Source organism: Chamaea fasciata, unplaced genomic scaffold (genome assembly GCF_029207755.1).
Source record: "Chamaea fasciata isolate MVZ Bird 193981 ecotype frontalis unplaced genomic scaffold, bChaFas1.0.hap1 SCAF_9, whole genome shotgun sequence".
NCBI lineage: Eukaryota > Metazoa > Chordata > Aves > Passeriformes > Sylviidae > Chamaea > Chamaea fasciata.
Genome location: NW_027094094.1, coordinates 32,067,702 through 32,089,348, shown reverse-complemented (window position 1 = coordinate 32,089,348; position 21,647 = coordinate 32,067,702). Strand labels below are relative to the sequence as shown.

The following is a 21,647-nucleotide window of genomic DNA, read 5'->3' as shown; positions in this document are numbered from 1 at the left end:
GTTATTTCTTTGCAAGCCCCAAAGTTACCTCTGAACTGACCAAATGATGTTTGTATTGACATTTAATTTGGGGGTACTTGAGTGTGGGGAGTTGATTTGGCTCCAGGCAGGGTCACCCAAGAGTTTTCAGAAATACGTTCTTTTATTCATAGATTGAATTACTTGGATTAATTATTATCAAGTTAAGAATCCCCCAAAAGGGGTCCTCCACCTCCCAGAGCACAGAATGGCTGGTCTGATTCCCTACCCTGCACCAGGGCAGTGTGGCTTCCTTGGAAAACTCTATGGCTTTGGGTCAGAAAACACCAGGACCAGTAAAACTTTCCCTGCAACTTTGAAAGCAAAGAGGAAACAGTGGTGGTGGTGGTGGCTGACTGTGGGAACCAGCTCCGAAGGGGGAAGGGAAAAGTGTTTTATTTGGTCTTCGCTGCAGGGGCAGGGCAAGGAGGGCAAAACCAGGAGGATTTGCGGGTTATTTACACTGGGCTGAGGGCAACCTAGAAGTGCCTTCCAGGAAAACGTTTTTTTTTTTCAGCTGAAAGATTGCCTTGGGGAAAGACAGAGCGTAAACCCTTTCCGAGCAGGACCTATGAGCTGGGGCAGCACCAACATCACCAACACCACACTGGTGTTGGTGTCTGGGCAGCAGCTGCCCAATCCCTGAAGGGGATTCTCGGGCACGAGGGGAATTACCTCGGACGGAGGGGGGCCGGAGGATGCTCCTGTTGCCGAGCCCCTTGGCGGCAGGGAAGTGCAGGTTGGGGATGGCCGCGTAGGCCTGGGGTGCGTAGAAGACCGGGGTGCCCAGGTAGGTGGTGGCAGGGTCGTAGAGGTGGCCCAGGGTGTAGGTGTAGTCCCCCTGCAGCACCGGGGCCCTGCCGCCCGTGCCGCGCGTGTACCTCACGTAGCTGTCCTTGTCCACTGGCTTGGCCAATGTCACCTCGATCGGGGACCCGTCCAGAACCTTCGTCGTAGGAAGAGAGCACGGGATGAGCACAGTGCTCAGAGTGCTTGGTGGAAATCCCACCTATGGAGGAACTGCCCCCACGTCCTGATGGGATGGGAAGATGGAGGAAGCCACCCCAAAAAAGCCCTGATAGAAATCCCACCTATGGAGGAACTGTCTTGATGGGATGGGAAGATGCAGGAGACCACCCCAAAAAAGCCTCGATGAAAATCCCACCTATGGATAGCAACTGCCCCCACATCCAGATGGGATGATAAGATGGAGGAAACCACCCCAAAAAAGCCCCGAATCCCCCTCACACCAGGAGGAAGGTGGCACTGGCTGGGTGAAGGTTTAATCTGAGAGTGCCCAGCCCTGTCCCCAGGTGGGAGAGGCTCCTTCAGCAAAGCCTTCAGAAGGCCTCGCTTCCCTGCAAAGCAGCTCGTAAGCTGGAGATTCCGTGTGCTCCCGTGGAGAACAGCAGGGGCACTAAAAATAGGAGCGGGGTTAACACCTCTTTGGGAACAGCTCCGGCTTTACAGTGAATTACATGCAATGCAAGAAGGGCTAAATTCAGCAGCCTCCTCGCAAATCCGCATCTGAATTTGGAGCAGATGTTTGGGCTGACCTCGTTTGTCCCAGTTTGCCATTCACACGCTGCCCTGCCAGTGTTTTTGTTGGCAGTCTGGAACAAGGATGTGAGTGTGAGCCAGGGGGAATCGTAACCCCTCCTTTCCTAGTTCTTCTTTCAGCTTTTCCTGTATTTTTTTTTTATTTTTTTTTTCATCTGAGCAGTGAGCTAGAGCCGGGTAAACACCACAAGTACAAGGAGCCAAAATGAATCGTTTGTGTACAGCAGAGCTGCTGAAAAACAAATTCAGGAGTATAAAAGCAACCAGCAAAAGGAATATTGGGATAACACCTCCAGGAGGGTTTTGGAGCTAATAAAGCAGGTGGCTTTGTATAATATACTGCACCCTAAGCCCCAGGAATTAACATTTACAGCAGCTTTACCTTCCCATTCAAGGCTTTCATGGCCTCCACTGCGTGTTCTCTTTTATTAAAGTGCACAAAGGCGTAGTCTCTAATTTTCTTTACTCTCTCCACTGCACCTGTGGAAAACATTGGAATATTAACGGGAAGGGGGGATTAGTCAGAAAACAGAGATCTGGAAGAGTGGTTCTGCCGGGTTATGAGCCCCTGGAGGGCAAAGGCTGAGCAAGGGTAGAAGAACAAGAGGTCAGTGTCCCCTCACCTCTTTGGATATATATTCCACAGGAAAATCAATATCTAGTGGTTGTAGCATTTCCAGGCAAACTAGAAGGTTCTGGGATCAGACACCAGGAAGATTCTCACTTGGACAGGAGAGGTTTTCTCCTGTCCAAACCATTCTGTTGGACACTACCTTTGGTCTTGTGTCTCCCTTCTGTGACAGACCACACACCAGCTGTGGGAACATCCCCATGTGATCCCCATCTCCCTGTTTTTGGACGAGCATTGGAGGCAGCTTCAGGAAAGCTGATGGTTCTGCCATAAAACAAGGAGGTTTTTTCTCCTTGACAACCAGCTCAGGATGTTCAGGAAGAATGAACAGCCAGCCCTGCCCTGGACAGAGCAGCCCAGGGAACTGGGATGGGCTGGGACTGATGGGGCAGCAGGTCTCTCTCTAAGAAACAGCCTCTCCCTAGGAAACAGCCTTTCCCGTGGCAGTGGGGCTTCCCTGGATGCCCCAATTCACCTGGACACAGCCCCAGTCAGGCTCTGCAGCTGAGGGTTGGCCCTCCTGGGATCGGGCCTGGGCTAGAGAATCTTTCTTCCAGCCTGAATCTTTCTTACATCCAATTAATCCAAAGTAATTCAAATGTAAATGACTTCTTGTTCTTCTTTTCTAAGTCCATCCCCCACAGTTTTCCCTTTCCCTTGCAGCTGCTCTGCTGCCAGGAACTCATACTCTGCACTGAGGAGTCTGCCTCCAAAATAACCCCACCAGTCCTGCTCCCTACAGCCACAGCCTTCAGCCACTTTAATTCCTCATCTTCTCTGCTCAACATCTGATGTTGGGAAGCACAACATCAGCCAGCCCAGCCTCTTGTAAAACCCCCAAAATATCCTTAGGAAACACAGCTAAGGGATGCTGAACAATTCTTCTGTTGGCTTCTTACCTCCTAAAGCTGAACAGGTGCACAGGGAAATGTCATATAGCCACAAAAAAAGCATTTACTTAGAAAAATGCAGGAGGAAACAAATTTCTTTGGTGTTCAGGGAGAGTCATTAGGAGCTGCAAAGGGCTAAATGAGCCTGTCCCAGCCTACAACCCAAGCAGGCTGCACGTTTTGGAATGACACAGGGACGGCAAAGTAGCACTTTGTGTCCTTCTGGAACAGAGGATGATTTTCTGAGCCTGAATTTATGGGAGTTATATGCTGATGCTTTGTTTACAAGTGGAAGCTTTAATGAACTCGCTGTGTTTTGAATATCCCCCTTCTGCCTCCTGGAGAGCATTCCAGGACACCAATCCTGAGCCAGAAAACTCTGCTCTTTCCTGCTTCTGCCTCTGCTGGGCCAAGCAATGTGATACCACTCTTGGGTCAGCTCCACGGAGAGCCCATCCATGGGACATTAGAGAGGGAGCATTGTCCCTCCAGCACATTGGGACAGCACAATCCTCCTGCTGGGTACTCTACCAGGCTTGGGCTTGGGGTTCTTAGGGAGCAAGGGCAGGGCTTTCCAGAGAGACAGCTCTACAGAAGTCATCAGACTGGGAATTTGGCTCAGATGTAAGGGGTGCTACTTGTACTGTATCCCAACTTGAGGAGCACAAGCAGCATTCCTGGTCCTGTCTATGGAGCCCTCAGAGATGTGGCAATTGCTGTGTCGTGGGGACCTCTGGGTCATTTTTTATTGGATGACTTGTTGATGTCAAAACAGCTCCTTAATGCCCTGGATTCAAGGTAATTTCAGCTAAGTAGTGCTGAAATGTGGCTCAATGAGTAAGGCAGAGAACCATGGCAGGGCAGTAAATCATTTCAGATCCCTGATGCCTTTTTTGATCTCACTGTAACTTAAACTGCATTTTCTCTCCCCAAAGGTGGAAGTTTTGCTGCTCTAATGCACCCATTCCTGATTTTAGCCACCAAAATAAAAGCTGTTTATTAAAAACAAAAATAAAATTCCAACATGAACGCCGAAACGATAAAAGGAAAACAAAAGCTGATGAAGAACTTCTGTTGTTATAGCAGAAAACTTCTTGGGAGCGAAGCAGATGACTGCTACCAAAGAGTCAAAAGGCCACAAATGTGTTTCTGGGGAGTGTGAGGTTGTTCAAAGCTCGGGAGCAAAAGTGGGTAAATAAAAGAAGGAAACAGTTCACTGAGTGGGATAACATAAATTTAACTCAGGGGTAAAACAGGGTCTGCAACAGCTTGATGGTGACTAAAAGTACGAGCCAGAAATGCTGGAAGGACACAAGGAAAACCTGTGAAGGCCTTGCATTGCAGCCTAGTCCAGAAAAAGGCATGCACAGAGCAGAAATGAGAAGTTAGTGGAAGAAAAAGGAAGCTCTGCAGCATATTTTAAAAAATTAATAGAAGGAAGTTAACAGGAGTGAGATGAAAGGAGATTTCACATTGCCAAGCATCAGTTCCTAATGCCTAATGGACTGTGTGGCTTGTAGAGCTTCAGAAATGGGTTATTTTTACTTTGTTGGTTTTGGGTGGAATTTCCTAAAGCTGGAGCAACTCAGAAGTAAAATCTTCTTTGAAAGCCAGCAGGATTTTTATTCTCCCGGCTTTTTTTGAAAAATCTCACCCTAAGTGCATGTAAGATGTGCCACAAAGGAATATTGAATTAAATGGAAAGCACTAATTATTCACCAATTTACACGAGGACTGGGGGGATGTATGAAAATGAGTTCAGAACTTAGATCAGATAAAACAGATTTGTATTAAATCACTCTATTTTTATCACCATCCCTTGCCACAGAAGAATGCTGAAGTCACCCAGCTGCTTCACCAACTCCTTTTAAGAAAGCCTAAATGATTCCAAAGCATTTTGATGATGCAGGGCATCTCCATGCAGCATTTTGGGTCTCTTCATCCTCCTTCGCGGTGGCTGTAGCTGGGAATTAAGCAGCCCTTAAAGGGATGGCATTTTGGGTGGAAGCCTTCAGCCTTATGACAATTTCCGTGGAATTGTCAACTGGAACATTTCACAGCAGAAAACCAGCTGGTTTTTTTATCCCTTGTGGCATTTTAGGAACGCAGAAGTATTTCCATTTGCAGCAGTTTGTTTAGGAGAAAGAGCACCAGTGAGTTCCTCCTACCTGGTTTGATGCTGTTGAACTCCTTCTCTATGGTCTCCTCGGTGGTCGAGAGCATGAGGTTCCTCACGTAGAGGATTTTCACTGAGGACATGGTGTCCTCATCCACCTCCACCTCCGGCTCTGCCCAGTCCACGGCGATGGGGTGTCCCCACAGCTGGATCCTTCCTTTAAGGGAACGGGCATGGTCAGTGCTGGAGGGCTTTGTCCCCTCTCACCCCTGCTCATGCTCTATTTCACAGCAGAACAGGCCAAATTCGACAAACATAAGCCCCAGAAAAGCCTTCCTAGCTCAAAGCACTGCTGCAGCATCAGCTCCCTTCCGAAAGCAGATGGTCACACTTGGAATGGTCTCCTGAAAATACCTTTGGAGCCTGGAAAATATGGAATAAATCACTTTAGGCCTGCATTTCCTGGAGTGCTCTCTAAAGGGAAATATTTCAATGCACTTATAAAAATCCCTTCTGGCCAGCAAAGTTTCATTCCCTCGATACCAGAACGGGGATCCTGAAGTCCCAGCGGGATGGAACGAAACAGCAAAAGCAAGGACGTCTCTGCGTGTGTTTGAATCTGTTTGGGTGAAGCTGCAGCAGAAGAAAGGAGGGACACAAAAAGTCCTGATGCATAAAACAGGCTGTGGGTGTGGAGGATAAACCTCTGCGTACACCGGACTGAGCTGCTGAGGGGCAGGGAAGAAAAAAGAGCAAATAAATCACATTGCTGAATGCTGATGATGCAGCTGGGTTGGTGTCCCCACTCCTCGAGGCTCAGCTCCACATTTAAAGGCACCTGATGTGAGACTCGTTGAACTCAAGGGGGATTTTCAGAAGTCCGTATTTCTTTCTGTCTGCATGCAGGTGTATTACCAAGATTGCCATTTTAGATTCATCATTTAAGTTTGGTTAAGTCGGATTTATGGTTCCGTTGCGCTTACAGAAAATTCTGTTGAATCATTTCAGAGGTGTAAATTGGTCAATTTATTAAGAACTGCCAGTGTTGATTAGGTATTGTTATGAATAATAAACCATGATAAGATACTGTTATGAATAATAAACAGTTTAGATATAAGCTGTTGAGCCAGTCTGAGGCTGAGATTGACAAGGGGGGTTATTCTGTCAGGATTCAACCCTTGGAATCCTTTAATTTTTCCCTCCTCACCCTTTTGCCTCCCTGGTCTCCATGTAAATCATTTTAGATTGCTTTAATCTGATATTTCTTTGTCTGCTTTATCTGTGTAGTAAGTAATAGAGTGACCTTTGCCATCAAACCCTGCTGTGGCTTCAAAAATTTATATTAAACCTGCTTTTGCCCAGACCTTGCTGGTGATTATTTAAGTGACCTAAACCACACATTTGCAGCTGAGGAGACGAAGAAAATCCTGCAAAACACTCTTTGCCAGATCCAAAAAGGCATCTCTGCTTGAACAATCTATTTAAGAAGGGGTGGGGGCTCCAAAATAAGAGGGTGAGGATAGAATTTGGAGGCTCATTGGAAGTGTAAATGATCCAACTAAACAGAAAGGTGCTGTTCCCTTGGAATCCCTCATAAATGAGAAGGGATTTATGAAGCGAGGCTGAGCTGCTCTCCAGCTTTCAGCACTGCACTGATCTGAGCTTTCAGCAAGCAGAGATAAAGGCAGGGCTGCTCATGGTTCTTGTGTCCCTTTCCGCACTGCTGTTTTCAGCTCAAGGGTGGAAATGATGGACTGGGTGACTTGCAGCAAGGAGCTAAGCTTGTTGCCTTTTGCTGAAAAGCAGTCCATCTCCACCCTCTTGTTTAGCCAGAGACAGGACAAAATTTTAGGTTTTTTTATAAAAACTCTCCATTTTTGAGCACTTTCTCCACAGAGCTCCCTCAAAGAGCAACGAGGTTCAGTTTGAAGGAACCATTTTATAATGATATTCAATCTGTCATCAGCTGGAGACACATTCAGCTCTGGCTTTAAACTTTTTTCCAGTTCCTGCCGGAGGCTTGAGACTTCAGAAGACTCTGACTCCTGCTCAGGCCTACGGAATTCCCTAAATTGTTTACTGAGATGTCCCTAAACTGGAGATCCCTCATGCATTGCACATGTCTGCTCAGGGCTCTGAGTTCCTTCCATCTGCCTCACTGTCTTTGCTCAGGATTTCAAGTTCTCCACCTCCTCCTGCCTTCCTTTTCCACATAAAAACCATGAGGAAGTCATGCTGAAGCACAGACTGTGCTCCCTCCACCAGGGAGATGCTTAAACTGAAGCAGAAAATGCAGAATAAACAGAAAAAATGTCAGTGTGACATACCTCCCAATAGAAAAGCAAATTCAGTGCTCAAAATCACGCTCATTTTTTACACATTAAGAAAAAAAAGAAATTAAGTGACGCAGGGTACTTCTTCTATGAAACAAGTGAAAGAAGGCTGGTGGTTATCAACAAAGCTCAAAGCCCAAGGTTTGTTGAATGCTTTCACCAACCAGTGAGCCGTGTTCAACAAAGCAGTGCGGGAGCATAAGAAAGCAAGAGAAAATTGGTGAAATCATTGCAAATGCACTTAGTGTTAAGTGACTTCTTCACCCAATACCTCCTAAACCTCTCTCTCCTTCACAATGGTCTTTGGCTGTCTCAGTGCTGATGTTTTTAGATTTACTCTAAAGCAATTCCTCATTCCAAGGAAGAAATTTCTTCCTCATGAATGAGGAAATAATTTCCAGTTTTTTGGCCAAAGCATCAATTTTCAGTCCATGCTCCAGCCCGAATCTGCTCTCGGATGCTTTCCTGAGTGATTCTCCCTGAGAGGCCATAAATGAGTCTGCATTTCATGTTTAACCCAAGACAAGCACATCCCACAGCAGAGCTGCATGGATGCACACAGCTAAATCCATCTGGCCAGATTTTTAATAAACCCAAGCTCCTGAAGGACAGCCATGGATCATCAGCACGAATCCCACACCCCATGGCGTCTTTGGGACCTCCAGGCTCTGGGTGTCTCTAGCAGAAAACTTCTCTCTGAGGGCACAGGACCCAGCCATGTTCATTTCCTTGGATTCCTGGGTGCCCCGGAGATGTTGTCACCACAGCACAAGGTGACCCCTAATTAGTGATGCCTTAATGAAGGGATGGGATCATTAGAAGGCTAATAATGCTTTTTTTACTCGGATAAACATCAGCCTCAGGAGCCGTGAGATTTTAGAGGCGTAAGAAGTTTGCCATAGCTCAAAAGTAATCGCAAGTTTCGTTGTTATGCAGCACTATATAACATTCTGATCCAATGGAACTCTGCCACAGAGTTTATTTGGTTTTTCTAACCTATCACCTTTGCTTAACTCTGCCACACTGCGTCTACTTTTTACCCAATAGCGTGTCACTCCACACACACCCATATGCTTCTAGTAAAACATCTAAACTCTTAGCTTACTCTATAAAATCACATTACTACACCTTAAAACCCTTCACCATCTCACTCAATATAGTTTTTTACTTATTTAAGGCATACTCTTATTTGCAACCATAGGAACACAAGTCCATAATTTCCCTGCTTAATGTCTGTGCACCTTTATTTTTACATCAATCCAAGCTTCTCTCCAAGGCTGCAAATCAAACCCTTCAGCACCTGTGGAAGTTTCCACCTTTCCGTTTCCCACAACCCCTGAGCTGAAGTCACCCCTCCCCATCCCTGCTGACCTGGGAGCAGCTTCCTCCTGGCCATGGCTGCTGCCCGGTGGCTCTCGTACTCCACGAAAGCGAAGCCCCTGTTTTTGGTTTTGTCGGCTGCACTGGGGTAGACGATGACATCCACGACACCATCCGTGACCTTCTTCATCTCTGCCAGGATTTCCTCCCTCTTCTTGGTTTTGGGGATGCCCCCCACGAACAGGCGGCAGTTGTCCACGCTGGCACAGACCCCCAGGAGCCTCCCATTCCTGGAACAACAGAGCTGCTTGGTCAGGAGCCATGAGAGGGGGAGGTGAAAGCTGAGCCCCTCTTCTGTCCCAAAAACACAAGGCCAAACACGGGGCTTTGGTGTCAGCTGTTCTTTGGGATATTCCAGTGGCTGTTCTTTGGGATATTGCAGCGGCCTTGCTCAGCGCAAAAGCTGCCACTCTGCTAAACCTCACATCAAAGTCAGGCAGCACGGCTGAAATGAAGTGTTTGAAGGAGAAGCCAAAGCCAAAATTTGCTTTTCCTACTTGAGATTCTCCCTTTTGCTGCCACCAGGCAACTGCACCCCACAGCCCAGGTCCCTGTGTTGTCACCAGTGGTTTGTGGCTTCCCACTGCCCTCATGACTGAGGTTTTGGGGGAAGAAAATCCTTTGTCATGGAGAGGCACCATTTGAGGACTCACCAATGAGAACTTTTGTGCAGACCCCAAAATAAAAACTTCCTCTGTTCACCTCTTTGGGGTCAAAGTATCTCTTAAGGGCCCAAAGAAGTGCAAAACTTCTTTAGAGGAGTCTTTGGAACCAGGGAAGGAAGAGGAGGAGGTGGAGGTGGATGAAGCCTGATCCCTAAGACCAACCTCTGCTACAAATGACATCTCCAAGACCATCGTGGGCCTTGATCTGCTCAAAGTAGATCCTTTTTCTATTTTTTTTTAATTAAAAAAGCCATACAATTGCCAGCATGGTTTATCCCAAAAGGTTTTTAAGCAAAGGCATCAACTCACCCCACTTTGAACTGGCAAAATACATTTCGTGTGGTTGAAATCCAACCAACATGTAATGATGGGCCCATCTGTTGTTGATTTCTGGGTGTTTTGTCCCCAATTTTTAGTCACAAACATGAGGGCTCTTTGTGTTCCTTTCTATTAGGAAATGTCACTGCTTTGCCAATTGATTTCCATCCTATTTCACCAATTTTTGCAATTGCTCCATCTCCCAGAACATATCTGCACAATCTGTCACGAGGGAGACTGGGAATAGAATAAATCAAGAACAAACAACCTGAGGGGAACATAATAAACAGCGCTGGATAGGGGAAAGTTAATTTGAGCCAAAGCAGAATCTTTTTTTCCAATGTTCTGATTGATTTTATTTTATTTATTTTATTTTTTATTTTTTTTATTTTTTTGGTGAGGAAGAAATTTCCTGTGAAAGATGTTGGCTTTAATGAGCAGTGACTGCTCAGGGAGACAGGAGGAGATCTCCCCCTCAAAACACAGGGATCTAAATAACCTTACTCTGGGCTGCCAGGAAAAATATCCCTTACATGCCAAAGTGGACCGATATATACGATTTAAAGTTTCTTTGAAGGTGTTTGCCCTGCTTACCTGATTTCATAATTATTGAGCGTCTTTATTGCATTCTTGGCCTCCTGTTTATTGGAGAAGGTCACAAAGGCGTAGCCCCTGTTGTTGCCATTGAAGTCCATCATCATCCTCATCTCATAGATTTTGCCAATCTGCCAAGGGAGGGAGATTTGTCGGCAAGGTGGGAGTGGTTAAAGAAGACTGGAATTTTGGAACCAGCTCTGACATGCAGCTCTGACCACCAGCAATGGACCACCTGCCATCAAGCCTCACCTTTTCACAGAGGGGGATAAGTTCATCCTCAAAGAGGTCTCGGGGCAGTTTTCCGATGAAGATCTCACAGCCCCTCTCTGGTGGAGGGCCATCCCAGCCCGGTGGTGGTCCCCCATATTTCCTCTGCCCATTTTCCTGCCGTGGAGGAAAAGAAAAGAAAAGGTTCACCTATCGATTTTTAAACACGGATCAAACCAACCCCGTCTCTGGGAATAACCCTCGAGGCAGACACCTTCCTGCCCTTCAGCTCCTCATGCATTCAGCAGGAATAACACAGAGTCCTGCTGCCAAGGCTGGGATACTTCTGAACTCCAAGTGCAGACAGCCAGGGAACTTCCTGGGAAATGGAAATCGCCCTGGCTCTGGCAGGGGAATCTCCCTGGGCTGCGTGATGGAACACTTGCAAAATTTATAACTTGTCCGGATTTTTGTCCAATCTGAGGATGACACCTGCCAGCCCAGGAGATCCTTCTGGCAGAGAGCAAATCTTGGCCCCAAATAATATTCAAAGATGTGAAGGCCAGTCGGTATTTCCTTTTTGGTCTCTTTTTGCTATATGAGTGTGTCTTTGTTCTCCTCCCCTATTTTTAATCATATTTCCTTCCTTCCTTCCTTCCTTCCTTCCTTCCTTCCTTCCTTCCTTCCTTCCTTCCTTCCTTCCTTCCTTCCTTCCTTCCTTCCTTCCTTCCTTCCTTCCTTCCTTCCTTCCTTCCTTCCTTCCTTCCTTCCTTCCTTCCTTCCTTCCTTCCTTCCTTCCTTCCTTCCTTCCTTCCTTCCTTCCTTCCTTCCTTCCTTCCTTCCTTCCTTCCTTCCTTCCTTCCTTCCTTCCTTCCTTCCTTCCTTCCTTCCTTCCTTCCTTCCTTCCTTCCTTCCTTCCTTCCTTCCTCCCTCCCTCCCTCCCTCCCTCCCTCCCTCCCTCCCTCCCTCCCTCCCTCCCTCCCTCCCTCCCTCCCTCCCTCCTTTCCTCCCTCCCTCCCTCCCTCCCTCCTGTCTGTCCTTCCCTCTCCCTACAGTGATTCCCTGCTCCCAGAGGAGCTGAGGCTCCAGTAATTTTTCCATTTTTGGCTCCCTGACCATTTCTTTAGTCACTTCCCATTCTGGGATTATTCCAGGAAAGCGAATGCCTTGTACAGCTGATTTAAGAGGAACGTAAACAAACAGACATCCTTATGAGAAAACAGGAATATACCAAAACCCTTTCAGTTTTCTCGAGCCTAGCACAGGTCCTGAATTATCCATCCTCATTCCTGTTTTTCCAATGTTTTCAGCAGTGATGGAGTCCTGGGGACATTTGATTTTATGTCTGAGCTGGTGTGTGAGGGGGCACAGCAAGAAATAAACCCTCCCCTCAATTTGCAGTGGCTTTGTTTGTGGCTGGAAGGCAGCACCTCAACAAACCCTTCTTGACAAGGTGCCTGGAGGGACAGTGGGACATCAGCCACTGCCCAAAGATGAACAACCCAGGTGTGCACTGGGGAAGATGTTTGGCTACACCCACAGACAGGATAGAAGAAAAATCCCTTAAGTACAGGAAAATTAGAAGAGGGGGGAAAGAGAAAAAGATAAAATAGCAAGGCTGGAGAGGGAAAGGAGAGAGAAGAGCAAGAAGATGTTGAAGTGTGTGGGGGATTGAGGACTGAAATCTGTGCTTTAGGAGTCAGCTTTGCCAGATGTGACGGTAGGAAGAACTGAACACCAGGATAATTCCAAGGCCAGGTTGGAAAGGGCTTGGATTAACCTGGGCCAGTGGAAGGTGTCCCTGCTCATGGCATGGGGCTGGAACAAGATGGGATTTAAGGAACCTCCCAACCCCTTTGATTCCAAGAAAGCCACAGTAAATCTAAGACATATTAAAGTCCTTTATCTTATGGGTCAGGTACTGCAGAAAGGCTCCTCCAGGGCACCTAACACAGCTGCTGGCCTGGTCCAGGAATGTGCTTTTTCCCGGGAATCTCAGCTTGTGCTTGGGGCTGTTGTGCCCTCTAGTGCCATGCAAAACAAAGCAAAGTTCATGGCCTCCACCTGCCTAAAATCCAGTGTTTGCAGTTCCTTCTTCCAGGATGCAAGGCTGGTCATGACAGTGCCCAGAGCTTTCCAAGGCTGGGCTTGTTGGCCTGGTGGTAGCCAAGAAAGGCTTTCTCAGGTGGGTTTGAAGGTCACGCCCAGGCCCCACCTGCCCTGACCATGGGAGGTTTGGATCTTGGAGACCTTGGAGCCTAAACTGGGAGCAAACCTTGGAGCAGGTGAGGCACCTGCCTCCCATGTACCCGAGCAAGGATCTTCACAAAAGGTGATGTGCTGGACTTCCCACCTCATCCCTCTTCTGAAACTTTGTTCTGTGGGTTTTCTTTGGTTTTGAGACATCAATCACCCCCCTTTCCCAACATTCAGCAGTGCTCAGGGTTGTCCTCCCCACACCTTTACTGTAATTTCCCATCAAGCAAGGAATTCCTCGAGGAATAAGATCCTGCTTTGTGAAAAACAATGGTAGTGATGGCCAGCAGGGATGTGAGAGAGAAACAGAGTGAAAAGGAACGAGCAAGGAGTGATTCAGGAGCGTGGGTTCACTGCTCACACCCCCACTGAAGCTTCAGGATGAAGCTGGACACTGCACAAAAGGATGGGACCGTGAATTCCTACCTGGATCAAATTATATCCCGTTCGCTGAATTAAGGCACGGAGGGCGGCTTCTTTCTGTGTGCCGGTCAATCCATCCCCGGATTTGTGATTTGATTCCATTGGGAGTGATTATCAGCAAAAAATCAGGTTAATTAGGGGTGCTCACTGCAATCAAATTTAAGATAAATTAAATCAATTAATACGGCTGGGAGGAGAAAGTCCACCCTCCTGAGAAAGTTTACAGGGTCGCTCTTCCTAAATCAGTTATTTTGGAGATAAAACCAAAAGAGAACAGCAGAGACCATGGAAAAAGCAGAAATATCCCCCTTGCTGAAAGGAAATAAATAGCAGCTAAACCCACAGTCAGATCCTGGGGAGATACAGAGGGAATTTGTAGCCTTTTGGTGGTGTCTGAGGAGGAAAAAATATGTAAGTGCCTAATCCTGCGCTGAGTACACAACAACGAGTCCTTCAGGTCTTGTGTGATGCTGACACAGGGAAGGCAACCTTGTACCAGCCATGTCCAGCGCTCTGTGAGAAACAGGACCTAGCTGCACATTTGGCCTATTTTTAGTTTTGAAAAGAAAGAACACGGGAGAACTTCAGATCTTAGGGCTGGAACAACCTTGGGTTCAGACGTTCTGATTCGGAGCTGCAGTTTTAGGTCATGGCTGAATCAAGATTTTTTTGGTTTGGGTTTGAGATGAAAACATCATGAAACTGAAATCTGAATCTGACTTGGGCTACACCCTGGGAAAGGGACATTTACAACATGGATTCACTACTAGTGATTCCCTGCTTTTTCTGAATGCTGAGCTTTGAGCTTGTCCAAAACCCATTTATGTGCTTCAGGCATAACAACACGGTCTGTAGGAGTAGTTCCCCCCTCAGGTCCTTGTAGCCAGAGCTGGGGGTCAGTGGGACCAAGGCCGCCACGCAGGAAAATGCTAAATTGTGTCACCCAACATGGTTGTTATTGCCCTAAAATTGCATTTTATGGTAGAAAGGTGGAAGCAAGGAAAGGTGGAGCCTCCCAGGCTTGCCTGAGGAGCAAACAGGGCCAAAAGAGGCTCAGAGGGGCGGACGGGGGTGAGGGGGATGAGGCACACCTGGGTGGTGGGGATGCTGGGCAGAAGGGAAATCCAGAGCAGTGGGAAGGTGGAAGGAAGGTGGATTGCTGTGCCTGCACCCTGAGCTACTGCCAGGTTTTTGGGAGGAGCCCCCAAACAATCCCCCTGCACAGCAGTCCCTTGGCGCACACAGGGTGAGCACTGAGTGTAAAGAAATGCAGGTGAAGAAGTGCAATCTATCTGGTCACAGCTGATTTTCTGTGTCACGATTCTGCAGAAATAACAGCAAAAGCCTTTTCCCGTCCCCAGCTTCTAACACCAGCCCCTTTCTATCAGCTGTTTCTGTGGTTCACTGAGGGAGGAGCCAAGGCTCACTTTGTCTTTGGCCATTACCTGCCCTGTGCTCCTATGCCAGTGTGTCCTGGAAGTCTTAAACAGCTGCTTTCAATTTAAAATGGATTATTCCCAGCACCAAAAATAGGGTAGGAGCCCAGGTATTTGGAGGATCTCAGTCTCATGTCACTCGGGCTCTGCCACACCGAGGTCCAGAGACTGTGACTCAAATAGAGGCACCTCTGGAATGCCACATTTTGGAACTATTTAATGCCGAGGTTGATGAGGCTCTTCTGATTTTATCGGAGTTTTTTCCCCATGCTCCCAGGTTCTCCAGTGTTTTAACTACTACCAACGTGCAGGGGTTGGGACACGGATTATCCAATGCAACAGCTCTCTCCAGTCTTTAATTCCCAAATGAGTGTTTTCTGCAGCAGCTGGAGCCTAGTTCCTGGTTTGTTTTGCCCTTCTGAGGGCAGCAACAAAACCCTGTGGATGCTTGTGGTGTCTGTGCCTGCTGCCTCCTCCGGAGCTGGCGTTCAGCAGGCATGGGGCAGGATTAGCACACTGCTGTGCAAAAACCACTTGGAGCCTTTCCCAGGCTGCTTCAGAAGGAGAAAGTGAGCGTTCAAAAAACCCCCCAACAAAACAAAACAAAACAAAAAAACCTAAACAAAACCAACAAACATCAGAACCCCCAAACAAACACCAGTTAAAATCCAGATTGGTTTTGCAGCCTCCCCAGCCTGGGCAGAGACACCCCATATCCTCCCTATAGGGGAAAGTTCTGACGCACTGCAGATCTGGCCCCTTAAATTCTGCTTTCGGTGCATCCTGGTTTCATCAATTTGAGTGATCAAATTGCATCTCTCGATGGGTGGGTAGCTCTCTCTTAGCCCTTAGAGCTGGGCTTGAGCGCTGCCGGGCTGGATGCCTGCAGGGCTGCTGGCTTTGGATGCACTTGCGTGTGGATCCTTTAAGGCCACACATCCTCTCCTGCAGGGAGGAGGGATTTCCAGGAAGGTCTCTCTCCCTCTCGGGGATGATTTCACGCTGAACAGTGAGCACAAGCCCCGGGGCTGGCGGAGGGATGGGAACAGAGCATCTCCCTGGCTGATGCCTTTCCAGAGGCAGCAATATCCCTCTCTGCCTTCTGCCTTATTAGATAAGACAGCCGAGCTCTTCTGGGCTCTTCTCATAAGGCACCCTGCAAAGATTTCAGGCCGTGGACCAGCACGTCTAGACACTGGTGCACTCCAGGATACGCTGAAGCAATCCACTTGGAGTTAGGGAGGGAGAGCATTCAAGGTTGCATTGAAGTATTAATCACAGCCTGCTGCAAAACCCGGGGTCTGGGGAGGGCTGTTAACAAAGATCTGGCTTTAATCTGTGCCTGGTGCTCCCACACATTCCTGCCCTTGGAGAAAACCCAGCCTGACCCACGGAAACCACCCTGCCCCATGGAAGAGGGGCAGGATGCCCATCCTCAGGGATGCCCCGGCTCGCCTGGAGCTGCGCTGCTGGTCCTGCTGGAGGTGGGGTCCAGCTGGAGACCCCCACCCCAGGGTAGCACCGGCCCCCCGCAAGCCCCCAGTCCCGATTCCAAAGGAATCTGCAAGCCCCCATTCCAAAGGAGGCCCAGACTGCACTGCACCCTCAGGGCTGGACACACAGCCCCACGAACCACCCGGGGATGGTTTGGTAACCCCACTCTGAGCAGTCAATTCACACCTATTAATAACAGGTCATTTATAAGCGAAAGAGCTTTTCCCCCATCAGTGGGGCTTCTCCGGGATGGAAACAGCAAACCCCTCTTTTCTTTGAGGTGTAAATCCCAACACAACTAACCCCAAGCCCAGGAAAACAGGTTTTCCACCCTTCAGTTCTCCAAGCATTTCTTCTCTCCCTCCTTCCTTCCTGCCTCCCTTGAGCCAAGGACATCTAAATATTTTTGGACAGGGTGCAAAAAACTTTTTTCCCCACCTCTGCCACCCAAGGGTCCATGTCATGGAATCACAGAATCATTTGAGTTGGAAAAGGCCTCTCAGGTCATCGAGTCCAGCCATTAACCCACCACCAAACCACATCCCCAGGTGCCACATCCATGTGTCCATCTGTGCATCCAGATGATTTCCAGGATACAAATCACAGGGGGGATGTTTTATTTCTGAAACTTGTGGAATTCCAGCCCTTTCCCCTTATTGCAGGCACCAGCCCCTGTCCTTGCAGCAGTGCCAGTGTGCTGGGATATTTTTTTTTACCTTAAGGGAGGAGAATTCCTGTCACCCAGAGGAAACAAGGCTACTTTCTCTCCTTCTTTGTTCCCCGAGCCAGGAATCAATTAGCAAATCCACCCTCAGAGGGGAAAACCCCCCTTCCGTGGCAGCTGATGGAAATTGTGAATGACTGCAGCAAATTCAGGCAGTGCTTTCAGCACTGCTTTAAAAAAGAACCAACCCAGCCACTCTTACTAGAAAAAGCAATTCTAGAATTCAACCAGTTTCAGGGATTTGCCCTTAAAATGGATTATCATTAACAAGGGCCACCATGTGAAAAAGAAAAACAAAAAAAAAAAAAAAAGGAGAGGGGGAAGCTGCATTTTGTTCAGAAGTTTAAATTGAAATTAACACCTCTGGAAGTGCAAACTGTCCATGTTTCCTATGTCATCCTCATTTGTGATGAAATTTTGACAATAGCACCAATTTATCATGGTCACAGCATCAAGAACGGGAAGGTTCTGCTTATACCTTTTATCAGAGTATCACTGGGTCTGGTTTTCCTCCCTCCACACGCACTTATTTTAGGTTTCTGCTGAAATTCTGAAGTGCCAAGGCAAGAAAAGGTCCTTTTATACATTGCAAGCCCACATCAGCAAGAAGCAAACCTATTGTGGTACCACCTCTTCATGACTACCACTACATGTGGCTCCCTCACACCTACTACAGCACATCCCTCCGGCTTTGCTCCATCCCTGCAGGAACCAGATGAATCCAGAAGCTTTCACCCCCAAAACTGTGGAAAATTTGGGTTCCCTTTTGGGTTATTTGGACAAGGAGGAGTCTCTTTCCTCGGCCAGGGGATGTCTCCCACGCTGGGATTTTTGCTGAGGGTGTATTTGAAGGCAGAGCCTGCCCCTGTGCAGCCTTTTCAGGGAAAGCTGGTTCCCGGTTCCATGAAGGAGATAACAAATCCATGTTTATCACACAGGATCAATACTGTGCTGACCCACTTGGACACATCTAATTAAGGCTTTTTTTTGTTTGTTTGTTTGTTTTTGGGTTTTTTTGGGGTTTTTTTGTGTTTTTTTTTTTGTTTTTTTTTTTTTTGTATCCCTTCAGTGCAGCTGCTCGTCCTGTAGAATAACAGCCTTTGAAAAGACTAGCTCATGATATTCACTCTTTCCCGCAAATAACCCAAATAGGTCGCTAGAGAAACTATTTTCTTCCAGGTTATCAATGCTTTGGGATTTTTTTTCCCCCCTCTCTCCAGGCTCCAAGCAATATATATTCCTTTCTGTACATCCATAAACACCAAGCATGCTTCATTTTCTTCCCCAAGACTGGAAGCCTTGTGAGCTGCCCCAGCTCCTCGCTGGGGTGACACACCGAGGGACGGAGTCCGATTGAGCAACGCAGCACGAGGCTTTCGTCCCTTGGCTCCCTGGGGTGGGAGGTTGTTTTCCAGCTCTGGTATCTCCACACCAAGTGGGAACTCACCGACATTTGCAGGGAAACAGGGCAAATTTGGAGCAGCATGAAGGTGCTGCAGCACACGAGCCTGGAAGAAAACATGCCGTGCCTAATCCGGCAAATTTTTCACTCGGCCCCTCTTGCTTGGGAATCAGCTTCTCCCTTTGGAATCCCTTTTCTCTTGGGCACAGCTTTTGCAGCTCTGTCACCAAATGCACACAAAATGCCCCCGAAAAGCACACAAAATACCCCCAAAAAGCCACTCTGCGATGCTGAGCCCAGCCTCCTTCCCTAGTGTTTAATTTGCATCCCCATGGACACCTTGCGACCATCCTTCCTTCCCTGCCTGCTCCCACCCAAAACTCCTGTTCCACTGAGGGAAAGAGCTCGGGGGGAGCATTCTGTGCTGAGCAGAAACTATCCCTGCTAGTTGGAAGGGATTAGGGAAAACCGAGGGGGTTGTAGGAGCAGCGATTGCCTTGGCTAGGGAGACTGATCTCTGACAAAGAGAAGGAGGGACACCAAGTTGGCTGGAGAGATCTCTAATGATTAAGCCTCGGAAAGTTGCGCTTTAACAAATCCAGAGCGAATTATGGCAGAGAAAATCCCTCCTCTCTGTCTGGCCTCTCTTCTCAGGCAAGGAGGACAAGCAGAAAACCCCCTCTTTCCATGGCTTTGCCGGGTAAAAACCACACCGAGGCCCCCCAGGAGCCCTTCTGTGCCCACCCTGCTCATCCCAAACCCAGCCCCAGTGGTATGGGGCTGTGTGGGGCCAGCCAGGGGGTCCCAGCCCTTCTGGAGTGGGGCAGCTCCGGGCTGTGAGTCTGATGCTGGGGCACTGTTGAGGTGGGAGGCTCCCGATGGAGCTGCTCCTTCCCAAGCCCACGGTCAGCCCCGATTTGCACACCCACACCCACCCTCCCCCCAAACCTCTGAGCAGCCTCCTACCTGAGCAGTTTGGGAGATGGCCCCCCGGGAAAGAGGTGTCCGTGCTTGTGGGGAGTTTGCGACGTGTCACTGCGGTTATTCCCTAATCATCATATCAAACTCCAAAGGTTCAGCAGCCCCGGGGCTGCTTTACAGTCCCGCGGGTTAAACGTTAACCTGCCCTATCTGCCAGCTCCCTCCAGGCCTTTGACCAGATAGCTGCCTCAGACAGCACCCACCAGGCCCAGCTTTCCCTAAATAAATGCAGGGTGCCAAAGGCAGAGCCCAGTTTAAGGGCTGGGATCATTCTGACACTGGTTTGCTCTGTGCTGATCCGTCCCCAGCAGAGATGCTGGGAGAAGGTACACAGCCTTGTGACATTCTTCACGGGGGGGCTTTACAGGAGCTTTGGGTTTGCTGGAGAAGTGACAAATCCCCTTTGGTGGAGAAATTCCTCTTGGTGGCCTAAGTGAAGCTGTGGGTTTGCAGGAATTGCTACGAAAACGTTATCCAAGCAAAGGCTCACAGTGAGGAAAGGCAGTGCAGGTTTGTTTGGGTTTTTTTTTTTTTTTGGGGGGGGGGTGGTTTGTTGCACCCAGAAAAGGCTGTGAATAAATCCAGCAGCCACAAGTCTCTGCAAGGGCTGGCTTCCAGGTGGGGCAGCCTCTGAACATCCCGGGTCTGTGGTCTTTGAGCCACATCTGGCGATGCAACAGCTGAATTGAATGTTTGGCTCTTTCCAAAATCCCTCTGGACTCTCACAGGAATGACATGGGGTACCACGGGACTTTAGCAGAGTGATTTCATGGAATTGTAGAATCGTTAAGTTTGGAAAAGACCTTTAGGACTGTCAAGTCAAACCAGCAGCACCACCGTGCTCGCCACTAAACCATTTTTCTCGTATGACGTGCAGGTTTAGGATGCCAGCATCGGGATTCATCCCTGGAACTGCATCCTGCTGTGGCTGTCTCTGACTTCAGAGCTGGAGCACGACCAGGCTGGGGCCTGGTTTGCCATCCCAGAGCTGACCCCCACCACACAGACGCAGTCCTGGGCTTCATTTGCAGCCCTGTTAAATGAAGCATTTATAATGAGGTGTTGCTGACGCTTCAGGTTTGGAAAAGAGCCATCCCTGTGTTTGCTCAGCCTTAAAAGCATGAGGTATCCCTGGTGGGGGGAGATGACAGGGTCTGGATCCCTCGTGGAGAGCAGCATCTCGCTCCTTCCTCCCTGCATCCGCTGTCTCACCAGGGTGCTGCTCCCATTCCTGGCCCAAACATGGGATTGCTCCCAGGGGAACATCTGCCATCCGGTACCCACCTTTCTGCAGAATTTAGGGGTTCAAATGCAAGTTTTGGAGCATTCAAAGAAGACAAAACCCGCAAACAAGCCCTTCCCAACCAGCTACGAGCACCTCTCCCTGAGCACAGTTTGGGATCTGCTGCTTCTCCTGACCTCCAGCGCAGGGCTTGGGAGTGAGGGGCAGATGTAACAATGGATTTTTTTTCCTTTTGTCAAAGGGATTTCTCTGTCTTTAGCACGCCATCCTGTCCTGTCCTAAGGGACTGGTGGGATTTGATCACTGGGACACTGGATTTCAGACTGAAGGCCCCAGTGTGCCACTGAGCACTTCAGAGTGCCCAGGAAAATGAGCTGAAATCATTCAGTGACCAATTAAATGCCTCTGCCCTGGAATTGTGACAGTGGGAGGAGAAAACCAGCTCCATAAAATCAAGTGTCACACACCTTCATGGGCCCAGCACTACAAAGAGCAATGGAAACTCTCTCTGGGCGAAATGTGAGGTGTTATCTGAGTGCAGGTAATGGGACTCTGGTGATCTGTCAGCAAGAGGGGATGACATGCAGGTGGCCATGGCATGGAAATAGGGCAGTTTGGGATGGGAAGCCCCATTTTGGGGTAGAAACCCCACAGGTGTGAGGGAAGCATGACAACATATAAGGACATGGAAAGCCATTCTGATGCCAGAGGGGTTGGAATTTCAGCATCATTTTCTGAGGTTGTGCAGGAAAGGCAGCTGTGATTCTTTCCCTCCCCGTCTTCCTCTCTGTGCCACAGATTTGGCTCAGAAGAGGAGAAGTGATCAAGAGAGGAAAGGTGATTTGTGCTCATGTATCCTTGAAAGCCTCTCGAGAGGCAGAGTGGAGCAGCCCCAAGAGCAGCAGAACGTAATTGTTTCCTTCTCCACAATCACAGCAGCAGTGGGCTGCCTCCTCCAGGGTTTGCCTCAGCC

At 48.5% G+C, this 21,647-nt stretch overlaps 1 protein-coding gene across 3 annotated transcripts in view; it reads right to left on the bottom strand.

The window, feature by feature from the left end:
* Positions 1-19,501, bottom strand: part of A1CF (APOBEC1 complementation factor) — a 30,785-nt gene extending 11,284 nt beyond the window's left edge. For all 3 annotated transcript variants that reach the window (XR_010722338.1, XM_066191719.1, XM_066191720.1), the window contains exons 1-8: positions 19,417-19,501; positions 13,398-13,541; positions 10,758-10,892; positions 10,506-10,636; positions 8,920-9,158; positions 5,268-5,432; positions 1,961-2,058; positions 694-964 (exon numbers count right to left, since the gene is read on the bottom strand). Coding sequence is in view for 2 of the 3 variants with exons in the window: in XM_066191719.1 (XP_066047816.1) it covers positions 694-964; positions 1,961-2,058; positions 5,268-5,432; positions 8,920-9,158; positions 10,506-10,636; positions 10,758-10,892; positions 13,398-13,496 (1,138 nt within the window). In the remaining variant the exon portion in view is untranslated. The remainder of the gene's footprint in view (positions 1-693; positions 965-1,960; positions 2,059-5,267; positions 5,433-8,919; positions 9,159-10,505; positions 10,637-10,757; positions 10,893-13,397; positions 13,542-19,416) is intronic.
* Positions 19,502-21,647: the final 2,146 nt, after the last annotated feature.